Source organism: Petromyzon marinus, chromosome 30 (assembly GCF_048934315.1).
Source record: "Petromyzon marinus isolate PM22_M1 ecotype Great Lakes invasive population chromosome 30, UKy_Petmar_22M1.pri1.0, whole genome shotgun sequence".
Lineage (NCBI taxonomy): Eukaryota > Metazoa > Chordata > Hyperoartia > Petromyzontiformes > Petromyzontidae > Petromyzon > Petromyzon marinus.
The window spans coordinates 6,963,098-6,974,913 of NC_133696.1; the positions used below are offsets into that span (position 1 = coordinate 6,963,098).

The 11,816-nt window shown below is 54.8% G+C and overlaps 1 protein-coding gene across 1 annotated transcript in view; it reads left to right on the forward strand.

Annotated features, from left to right (window-relative positions):
* The window catches only part of LOC116947521 (plexin-A2-like), a 300,758-nt gene that overhangs the window by 277,024 nt on the left and 11,918 nt on the right, over positions 1-11,816 (forward strand). The window contains 4 exon segments of the mRNA XM_032963364.2: positions 2,807-2,997; positions 5,892-6,061; positions 7,156-7,368; positions 10,041-10,191. Coding sequence (XP_032819255.2) covers positions 2,807-2,997; positions 5,892-6,061; positions 7,156-7,368; positions 10,041-10,191 — 725 coding nt within the window.

Genomic DNA, 11,816 nt, shown 5'->3' on the forward strand with positions numbered 1-11,816 from the left:
GTGCCCAAGCCTGTATCCTGAGCTTGATTAGGGTGGAGTGGCGCCACAGTGGGTTAGCACGGTGCGCCACGCACGCGGCGACCCGAGTTCGATTCCCGCTCACGGCTATATCGTCAGCGATGTCTTAACCGGTCCTCACCAATCCGCTTCACGGACCGGCATTGCGAAGTACGTTGAAACGAACCCTCGTGACTTGGCACGGCACGGGGGTACGGGGAGAGGCGTTCCATGTAGCAGCAGCAGCAGCAGGGGCGGCAGCTCACAAAGGAGCTGTAAATTATTTATTGCCGTAAAATAATTATAGGGGAGAGGGGGGGAGGAATGTTGATGAAACGTCTCGCTAAGTCACAAGATTCTCAGAAGCACGCAGGAAAATTCACATCCGTTGTGAAAAGGGCAACAAGCGGGAGAGCCGGAGGCAATTTCGGGCGAGTTTAATAAAACATATAAAAAATATATAACGGCGGCGACATATGTTACTGGATATTGCTCCGTAGCGAAATAGATTTGTGCTTTTGACAGAGCATGAGGTAACAAAAAATAAAACGAAGCAAAAACATTCCCTCTTCCAATGTTTTTCTCCGCGAACCGCGGTCCTGACGCTGGCTGCGGAGTTTGCGTATTCGCAAAGCCGCTTAACTCCCCACCGACAAATCGATCACCGCACGAGCGCCGGACTCCATCATCTCTCGACCCAGCGGCGACCCGTGGCCGCACGATTCGATGACCCAATTAACCCGTTGACCTCTCGACCTAAACAAATCCATACGGCATCGCTCCAAACGCTCGCCCGGTCCCCCTCTCACTGTGAGAGACACGGCGGCCGCGATGCCATATCCACTTTGACCTGACAGCCCCTTCATCCGATATTCCACTTGGCTATGATCCCATCGCTCCTCGCCGTTTGCCCGGCACGCATGTCGAGTGAGCGATCCGGAAGTCGCCCCTTCGATTCGATCTCTCCCAGCGCGGCATTTTAAATGACGGTGAGAGTTTCTGGAATCCGCCCACCACCACCACCACCACCACCCCCGGCGCTCCTATTCACTCAGCAGTGTCAATGGATTAAGCACCGCAGTTAAGTTGACCGGCAGGTCATGCGGAGCGTGGGCTAAAGCGTGGGTGCTCCCACATCTTCCAGCGGGACTGGCATGCAGTCCCGGCCAGTTCACTTGGTAGTTGCGCCGTGGTGGCTAGGAGATGTTACTTCTCTCGCCTGGTATGCAGGAGGTCGTCGGTTCGATCCCGACCCTGATGCCTGTATCATGGAGTTTGCGTGTTCTCCCCGTGGTCGCATGGATTTTTCTCCGGGTCCTCCGGTTTTTTTCCCTCCACGTTTAGAATCAACGTGCATTTCGAGCATTTGGCTGCTATAAATGTGCACGTGATAGGCCGCTTCGTTGAGCTATCATTTGTGGCCAGGTCGCTTCTGGAAAAAAAATATCTCTGCAGCTCAGTGGGCCTTAACTGGTGGAAAAAAAAAGTTTTCTTGGATCCCTATAGCATGAGGCTATCACGATGCACTGAATGAAAGTCAGAATCCTTTGAGCTGCCTCTTAAGCCGTGTCCCACGGCTGGGCGATCACCTGTGAAACTAAAATCGCTCTTGGCAAAAATCGCGATGTGTCCATCTTCCCGTAACCTCAGTGTCCACATCCGAGCGAGTGCCAAGGAAATTGAACGGCACGTGCGTCCAGAATCGCAACGTCCCGATCGGAGTTCGCCACTAGAAGCGCGCGAACACGATGGAAAGCGTCGCCACAAAATCGCCGAGCAGATCACCACTCGAACGTAAAGCCTGTAACTCTGCCGTGAGCGGCAACAAGTTGCAGAGACGCCCGCACGCGAGCGATTCAGTTTCGTGCAACCGAATTGTGTGTGACCGATAGCTTACGGTTGGACCCGGCTATATTGACAACTAAATTAAAATAACTTTATCGGTATCGAGGCTCCCGCAAGGCCATGCGGGAAGGCGTGTGACACATTTTTGGCGCCAGCTGTCATAGAGTGCGGTCGTGTCGCTACAGTTCTCTGCGGTGAGTAACAATGTCTTTAAAAACAATGGCGCTACGCCTCTCTAAATAAAATTTACGCTAATAGCTTACGCCTTCCGAAATTCGGGACCCACCCTGCAACTTGCAAACGTGTCAGGAACACGACAGAGTTAGGAGCCACAAGTGACACTCTATCTATTTGTCACTGCTACGGACTCGTGCCGAAACGTTGGATTGCCATGTCGCGGCACTAGAAAAGTCGCCGTTGTTTTTTAATACTCAAAAAAGAGCTCTATAGCCCAGTGGGCCTTGCATGGTAAAATAAAAATGGTAAAAATAAATGGGTGCTGCGGGGCGAGACGTTATCTCCCCTGCCTGGTATGTAGGAGTTCGTGGGTTCGATCCCGACCCTGATGCCTGGTGTATATTTGTAGTCTTGCATGTTTTTCCCCACGGTCGTGCGGATTATTTTTTCCGGGCCCTCCGGTTTTTCCGTCCACATTTAGAAACACGCGTTTAGAGTATTTGGCTGCTATAAATGTCCACGTCGTAATAAGCCACTTCGTTGATCTATCATTTGTGTCCAGGTGGCTTCTGAAAAAAGAGCTATCCAGCTCAGTGGGCCTTAGCTGGTTAAAAAAAAAAACAATTTAAAATAGTTTAAAACAGTAGTTGTATTTACATCACCACCGCCACCGACGCGTTTGTGGGACATCGACGAGCCACTTTGAACTGATCCGGCGTCGCCCTCTACGAACGCCCCCCACACCTCTCCTCCTCCTGCGACCCCACGGTTGTGGCGTGGGTTGCAGAGAGCCTGGCCCGGTGTCCCGGCAGCCACGAGAGCCTGCGCTCGCGAGCGCCCATGATCACGCCGGAGCTGGAGAGTGGCACGCGGCTCTGGCACCTGGTGAAGACTCACGACCACCCCGACCAAAAGGAGGGCGAGCGCGGCAACAAGATGGTGTCCGAGATCTACCTCACCCGCCTGCTCACCACCAAGGTGGCCCGCCTGCTCGCCACTCGGCTAACCCGCCAACTCACCACCCCACTCACCCGCCTGCTCACCACCCCACTCATCCGCCTACTCACCACCCCACTCACCCGCCTACTCACCACCCCACTCATCCGCCTACTCACCACCGCACTCACCCGCCTACTCACCACCCCACTCACCCGTCTACTCACCCGCCTACTCACCACCCCACTCATCCGCCTACTCACCACCCCACTCACCCGCCTACTCACCACCCCACTCACCCGCCTACTCACCATCCCACTCACCCGCCTACTCACCACCCCACTCACCCGCCCACTGACCACCCCCCTCCCCCGCCTGCTCACCACCCCACTTACCTATCCACTCGCCACCCATCCATCATCATCATTGCCCATTCACTGAGTGAATGGGTGAATGGATGGATGGGTGGCTGGGTGAGTAAATTAATGAATATATTCTGAATGGATGAATGGATGGCTGAATGGTAAAAATGTGTGAATTAGGAAATGGTTGAATTCATAATTACATATCCTCCTTTTAACAATGAGCACACGCACAGAGCACTCACGTACAAATGTGTGTGTGGTATGTGCATGTGGTCAATTGTGTGTAGGCATGTGTGTGTGTGTGTGTGCGCGTATGTTGGGTGTGTATACATATGGGAGGCGTGCGTACACGTAGTGGGGAGCAGTAGTGTAGCGGTTAGCGCGCTGCGCTACGAACCCGGCGACACGAGTTCGATTCCCGCTCACGGCAACCGGCCGCAGTGACGATTATCTGAACCGGTTCTGGGCCTACCCTAGGTCGACTCAGCCTCAAATTAGTAGCTGGTGCGGTGTGTAAACATTGCCACGAGGAATACAAAGGCGGCCGGGCTTGTGCCGTGCCAGCCCCCAAAGGTGCTCGCTCACAGCACTTGCTCCTACAGTCTGTTAAGGCTACAAAGGGGGCTCTTTGTCTTTGTGTTTTGTACGTGTTTGAACAAGGCGGTGTGTGCATATGCATGAGTACACACCTACTATATTATTCTCTGTACGTACACATGTGTTTGCACATGCTCAAGACCCATATATATTTATGATCTGTATATATGTAAGAATGCATCCACGTGTGTGTAGTGGTTAGCATAGTGCGCTAAAAACTCGGCAACCAGATTTTGAGTCCCGCTCACGACCAGTCATCAGTCGCAAATAACTGAACTGTTCCGGTACCTCCCCTAGGTCGACTCAGCCTTCAAACGAATACCTGGTGCGCTGCGTAAAAATCTTAAGTGCTGGGGAGACAAAGGCGGTCGAGCGTGGTGTTTGGACCACCCACCCCATAGTGCCACTGTGCCGGCCTTCTATCGGGGGCTCGCCAACAGCACTTGCCCCTACAGTCTGTTAAGGCTTCACGGGGGATCTTTGTCTTCGGCGTGTATCTGCTGGGGCGGCGTCTGGTGCAAGTGCCTAACATGCGCAACGCCGGTTGCTAATCGAACACAGCAAGCCTAGCCCGACCCCGATCTGGGACGGTCTGTTCAAGGCTATGCGCGGGGGGGGGGGTGGAGGGGGGAAACTTGGCCTCCGTACAACTCCCAAGAGCGAAGGAGCGAGCCTTGTGACTCGACGTTCCCGATCTGATCGAGGCCGGGTTAGGAGCGGGGCTCCGCGTGCGTATCCCTCGCCTGAAACCGCACGCCCGCGATGGAGCGAGGGAGATGCGTTCGTGCGCAACTAATAGCGACAAATCGCCTGGGGTCCCTGTGGCCAGATAAGCGTCGGGTTGATGCTCATCTCCGTGTCGCAGTCCGCACACTCGCCCCCCCCCCACCACCACCACCACCACCTAACCCTCCGCTGCCCCCATCTCCTCTCACACTCCAAGTAATTACAGTTCCACATTCCTATGGCAGGGATGTGGCTGCACGTGGGTAGAGCTCTCCCAGGGCGGATATATTCCAACTGAATTCAGCCCATCCATCATGGTCATCATGATTGTTCTCACCGTTTCTATCTCGTCATGGTCGCCGTCACTATCACGGTCATGGTCAACATTGGTGACATCATCGTGGTAATCATCATGGTCGTCGTCACTGTTAACATCATTGCAATCATCATCATGATCAGCATCGGCAGCACCGAGTGGTGGCATTCGACGTAGGCTGCCCAGGGGATATTTGTGTGTGTGTGTGTGCATTTGTGATGTGTGTTTTGTGTGTGTGTGTATGTTGTGTGTGTATGTTTTGTATGTGTGTATGTTGTGTGTATGTATGTTTTGTGTGTGTGTGTATGTTGTGTGTGTATATATGTTGTGTGTGTGTATATATGTTGTGTGTATGTTGTGTGTGTGTGTATATATGTTGTGTGTATGTTGTGTGTGTGTGTATATATATGTTGTGTGTATATTGTGTGTGTGTGTATGGGGAGTGGTAGTGCAGTTAGCGCACTGTACCACGGACCCAGCAACACCAGTCCGATTCCTGCTCACGATCAACAGCAGCGATCAATATGAGAACCGGTGCTGGGCCTTCCCTAGGTCGACTCAGCCTTAAATGACTACCTCATGCAGCATGTATTAAACACCGGAAATGTGGAGACAAAGGCGGCCGGACGAGGTGTTGGTCACCTACCCCGTCGTATTCGGGGATGGCCTTCATAGGTGCTCGCTCACAGCACGTTCCCCAACAGTCTGTTGAAGGTTATACGGGGGCCTTTGCCTTTTGTGTGTGGTTGTGCACGTGCCTTGAGATGCATTGCATGGGAGGCAATGATGATAATGGTGACGACGACGACGACGATTGTGATGGTGACGATGATGACGACGACGATGATGGCAATGATGCTAATCGTGATCGTGATTACGATGACGACGGCGTTGGCGCCAATGCCGACGGTGACGACGGTCGCCGCGCGCAGGTGACGCTGCAGAAGTTCGTGGACGACCTCTTCGTCACGGTGTTCGGCATCTCGCACGGCGGCTCGACGCTGCCCCTCGCCATCAAGTACATGTTCGACTTCCTGGACGAGGAGGCCGACCGCCACCAGATCCACGACGCCGACGTGCGACACACGTGGAAGAGCAACTGGTGCGAGCCGGGGTGGTGGCGGTGGTCGTGGCGGTGGTGGTGCGGGCGATGAAAGTGGTGGTGGCGGTGGTGGTGGTGGTGCGGGCGATGAAAGTGGTGGTGGCAGAGGTGGTGGTGGCAGAGGTGGTGGTGGTGGTGATGGGGGCGATGAAGGTGGTGAAGGGGTGAAGGTGATCATGGGATCGGTAATGGTGGTGATGAAGGTGGTGGTGTTAACGGAGGTAGTGGTGTTGGTGGTGGTGATGAAAGGGGTGGCGGTGATTGGGGTGATGAAGGTGGTGATGGGGTGAAGGTGGTGGTGTTTTTGGGGATGAACGTGGTGGTCATGGCGTTGAATGTGCTAGTGGTGGTGGTGGTGGTGTTGATAGGGGTGATGAAGGTGGTGGTGGTGGTGGTGATGGAGTGGAAGGTGGTGGTCTTGATGGGGATGAAGGTGGTGGTGATGGGGTAAAGGTGGTTGTGGTGATGAGGTGAAGGTGGTGATTATGATAGTGGTGTCAATGTTAGTTGCAATAATGATGATCTTAGTCGTAGTATCAGCGGTGGTCATGATGATGATAATAATAATAACGGCGATCAGCAACGCCAATGGCACTGACAGTGACATTAACACAATCCAGTGGCCACGGCTGAAATTCACCGCAAAACTATAACTTTTTATTTGGCAGGTAAGGCTATATAGCTCAGTGGGCCTTACCTGGCACAAAAAAGATAGCTTCATGAATTGGCTAATTGCGTGGAAATTTATAGCAGCCAAATACTCTGGGGGGAAAAACCGGAGGACGCAGCGAAAAATCCACGTGACCACAGGTAAAACACGCAAACTCCAAATATACAGCAAGCGTGGGGATCAAACCCAGGAACCTCCTGCGTGCGAGGCGAGGTTATTAACATCTCGCCATCGCGGCGAAGCTTCCAGCACGGGTAATTCGTCGCCGCCACTGTGCGCCGTTCCCTCCGCGTACATCTCAACAGAATGTCTTGTCTATCCTGGAGAAACCCGATGAGCTACGAAGCTCTTTTTCACACGCGTCCAGTGACGACGACGATGACAATGTCCCGCTCCCTCCCCGCGCCCGCTCGCTCCGCCGCAGCCTGCCGCTGCGCTTCTGGGTGAACGTGATCAAGAACCCGCAGTTCGTGTTCGACATCCACAAGAGCAGCATCACGGACGCGTGCCTCTCCGTCGTGGCCCAGACCTTCATGGACTCGTGCTCCACCTCGGAGCACCGGCTCGGCAAGGACTCGCCCTCCAACAAGCTCCTCTACGCCAAGGACATCCCCAGCTACAAGCACTGGGTGGAGAGGTGAGCCCGAGGGTGACGTGGACGCGGAGAGGGGTCGGGAGGGGGGGTTGGTGAGCAGCGGGGGGCCGGGGGGCGTCAGGGAGATGAGAGGGGCGAGGGGCGTGCGAGCGTCAAGGCGAGTTGGGTAACGGGCATCGCGACGGCTCGTTTCTGGAAATGCCGAGGCCCCATTGGCCACGGTCCGCTAACGGGCATGACGATGATGATGATGATGACGATGACAACAATGATGACGACGACGATGATGGTGATGGCGAAAGCGATCGTGGTGAAAGTGCCGATGGCACCGCCGATCGTTAACGCGACGATGATGAGAACGAGGTTTGAGTGAAGCGGACGTGTCTGTCGGCGTTTCTGACAATGAAACACATTTTCCATCTCCCAAGGACGACCCCCTCCCCCACTACGATGGCTGAACACTCGCGAAAGCTCTCCACCTACTCACGGGCAATTAGAAAGCACGCGGACAAAGACGCACGTGCGTGCGTGCGTGCGTGCGCACGTGTGTGCGTGCGTGTGTGTGTGCGTGTGTGTGTGCATGTGCGTGTGCTTGTGCTCAAGTGCTGCTGTCTGGCAGAGGACAAAGAATTTGTATCGTCGTTATTTTATTATTATTATTTTTTTAAAATTCTTATTCTGCTCGAAGTATGAAAATGCGGCTGCGAGAGAAGTGTTTTGAGAAACGCCCCGAACGGCCTCGATCAAGCGCCGACGCCCACTGCCCTTGCCGCTTGCCCTTGGTGGCGCGCAGAGCCACCGCCGTCGCAGCGCCGCCGGATGATCAATGGGCACGGCAAACACGCGGCTCATGCCGACGTGGTTTTTTTTGTTTTTCGTTCTGTTTGCGGCCTCGCGGGAGCGCATAAAGCATTCCGGTTGAGAATAAAAATCGATTCGAATAGAGTTTTAATAAAAACATCTCCCACCCCACCATCCCCACCAACATCCCCACCACCACCCCCCTCCCCCCCCCCCCCACCCACTTCTCCACCCCTCCTTCCTCCGCCGATCGCTCACAATGACGATCGACGCAAAATGGAACGAAACGGTGAAACGTTCCTCGCGACGCTCTTTCCCAAACCTTTATTAACCTCCCAAAAATGTCCGATCGCCTTTCTTACCCCACATTAATTCCCCCCCCCCACCACCTCCCTTGACCGCAGCCGCTGCCGCGAGACGGACGGACAGACTACGTTTGTTTAGTGGCGGCCAAAGAGATTCGTGTGACGGAAAGGTTGAAGCGAATTTAACGGGTACCAGGGCAAACAACCGAGTTTGTGTGTGTTTTTTTTTTTCCCCTAGTCGTGCCGCACAGAATGAAAACGCTTAGAAGCGCTGCCGCCTTACGGCTGTGGCGTTCGTGTCACACGTAACGTCTCTCCCCCGGTCGCGCCGCGTCTTCCTCCCGCGGCCGCCGCCAACGCCGCCGGCGGCGACCGAACCGAAGCTCGTGAAGCAGGTGCTGAGGGCGGAACGTCGAGAGACGTTCCGCCTTTGCCGAGCGGCAGGGCCGCGGTGCAGCCCGACGAACCGCATCGGGAGAAGTTTGGGGGATTGACTTTCGAAGGGGAGGCAGACGTTGCCGCCGGTTAGCGCCGCCGGCACGGTTTAATTGGGCACACTTCTTTTGCTTCCGCTTGTTTGAGCGAAGCGGTGCTCGCTCACTGAGGAGATGTTTCCCGAAAGGGCACCGTCGCCCGTCGCGCTCTGAAGCTTCGGCGATCGCTCGCCACGCTGGCTGCACTGCTTCCTCCTGCCCGCGAGTTTTATTTTTTCAGGGGGGTGGGGTGGGGGGGGGTGGTGGGACGAGTTTTTTTTTGGGGGGGGGGGGTGGTGGGGGCTGTGGATTTCGCTAGCTCCGAGCGATGCTCACGCGCGCGTGCGCATCTGAATAGGTGAGCGGACACGGCCGCCCGTCTCTGTAAAGGTCTGCGGGGCGCACGCACGCACGCACGCACGCCGTCGCTCACGTGCGTGCGCTCGCACTGGGCACGTGTTGTGCGGAGCGGTGGCACGGCGGTTAGCGCCGCGCGACGACCTCGGCGACCCCGGGAGTTCCGCTCCTGCTCGCGACCGATAGCGGTGCCGAATATTTGAACCGGTCCTGGGCCTTCGCTAGGACGACTCAGCCTTAAATGGCTGCCTGGTGCAGTGGTGGTGTGTCAGCGATCAGCACCGGGGAAGACGGCCAGGGGCCAGGTCGCCCTTTATTGGTTCTCGCTTCCAGCACTTGCCCCCAATAACCTGAACAGGCTATAAGGGGCGTCTTTGTCTTTGTGTATGGAGACTGTTGGCACCACACCAATGGAGGCAGAATCAGCTGTAGCTGAAGAGCGGTGGCCGACATCGATGGTGATCACCTCACGCAGTCCTGGGCATCAGCACTGGGGAGACAAAGGTGGCCGGGCGTGGTGCTGACCACACCACCGCCTTGAGCGCCGTGGCGGCCTTAACATGTGCCCGCTAACAGCACTCGCCCCACAGCAGTGTGCTACAGGCTATGGGTGAGGGTGCCCATACTCTACCCCACCCCGTGACCACGGGTGAGAACACGTAACCCCCAAATATACACAGCAGGCGTCAGGGTCGGGATCGAACCCACGACCTCTCCTGGCATACCAGCCGAGGCAGTCAACATCTTGCGTCCCTCCCTCCCTCTCGCCCGCCCGCAGGTACTACGCCGACGTGGCCAAGATGCCCGCGATCAGCGACCAGGACATGAACGCCTACCTGGCCGAGCAGTCGCACCTCCACGCCTCCGAGTTCGACACGCCGAGCGCCCTCAACGAGATCTACGCCTACGTAAAGAAATACCACGCCGAGGTGGGTCGCCCCACGCCGTGCCTCTCGTCCCGCTAGCTCGATGAAGGCCTCGTCCGCGGTGGGGGGCAGGGGGGGGGCAGCGGTGGTGTGGGGGGTGGGGTGATGTTGTAATCGTGTTTATAATCCGGATCGAGTAAATGTGCAGGTCATTATTTAAAATGTGGATATTTTTTGGTCAATGCCAGATATATATATCTCGATTTGAAGCTTTCGTGACTGCAGGAATCCATACTCTTTGGTCCTTTCGGTAAAGTCACGTATGTAGAAAAATATTAGATGACGACATTTCGATCGTCAAACACAAGCAATCACCATCAGGTAGGTGGGACAACCACAGCAGTTTTTTTTTTCTTGCTGTGGTTGTCCCACCTGATGACGATTGCCTGTGTTGTGATCGAAACGTCACGTGATCTATTGTCGTTCTACCTACGTGATGACTTCACCGAAAGAACCGAAGAGTACCAGATATATTTATATATTTATCTGTTTAGCTCTGGGAGGAAACCAGATAAGCCAGAGGACACCCGTGCAGGCAGCATGGGCAGGTGGGGGGTTGTGGCAGGGGTACAAAAGACAAACACCGACACAGGAAGGCAGCACGAGTACTGGAATCGAACCTGGGCCCTTCTCGCTGTGAGGCCCAAGTGACGCCGTGACGGCAGCAGAAGTTAGAAGTTCGAGGTCAAGCCGAGGCTTCGATCGTCGGGCGCCGAGACATTTGTTTCTAATGTTGATTCCACCACCCATGTTGAGGACTCGGTTCGGACCTCACACGGACTGTGTCATCTCGTCAACCAGACTGTGTTCAACCGCCACCACACTGCAGTTCACAACAGCAGACTCACTCGATTGCTCACACACTCACTCACCCACTTACTTACTCATCCGCCCACCCATCCACCCACTCACTCACTCACCCACTCTCCTAGACTGACTGTTTTGTCTAATCCATATTGGGTTCACTAACCACACTGCAGGTCACAACAATACACTCACCCACTCATTCACTCACTCACCCCACCCACTCACTCTATCACGCTGTTTCATCTCACCCACACTTTGGTCAACCACCAACCTGCGGGTCACGACACTTCCCTTTCTGCTTCTTTGCCATCACAACCGCTCCCCTTTGCAATTCCCCTGCCCATCATCGCCCCCAAGCTCTTACAACAATAACCTCGCTCAATCCCAGGACCGTGTTGGATTTAGTACCGATTACAATCTCGTTTTTGCTGCTGGCCGCTTCACGTTTTGGGCCTTCGTGCCTCCGCTCTGCAATTGTCTTTAAAAAAACCACGATAATAATACATAAAAATCAAGCTAAGAGGAATTCACGTTTGTCAGACTACCGGCCACAGTTGCACGTGACGGCAATGGATTGTCATCTCGGCCACAGCCCCTTCCAGCGATTTGTCAACGTAATCGCAACTCGCAGAAGCTGTCATCGCATTGTGGCATCGTCCCGTGACGCGTTCACTCGCCCTTACACCGTCAAGAGGGCAGAAGCACATTAACATAAGTAAGCATGTATTACACGATAGCTCGCAGCTATTATAATTTGCGGTTGTGCAAGGCTTTCCGCACCCATCTCTGACGAATGTGAATGGATCTGCAATCTGGCGATG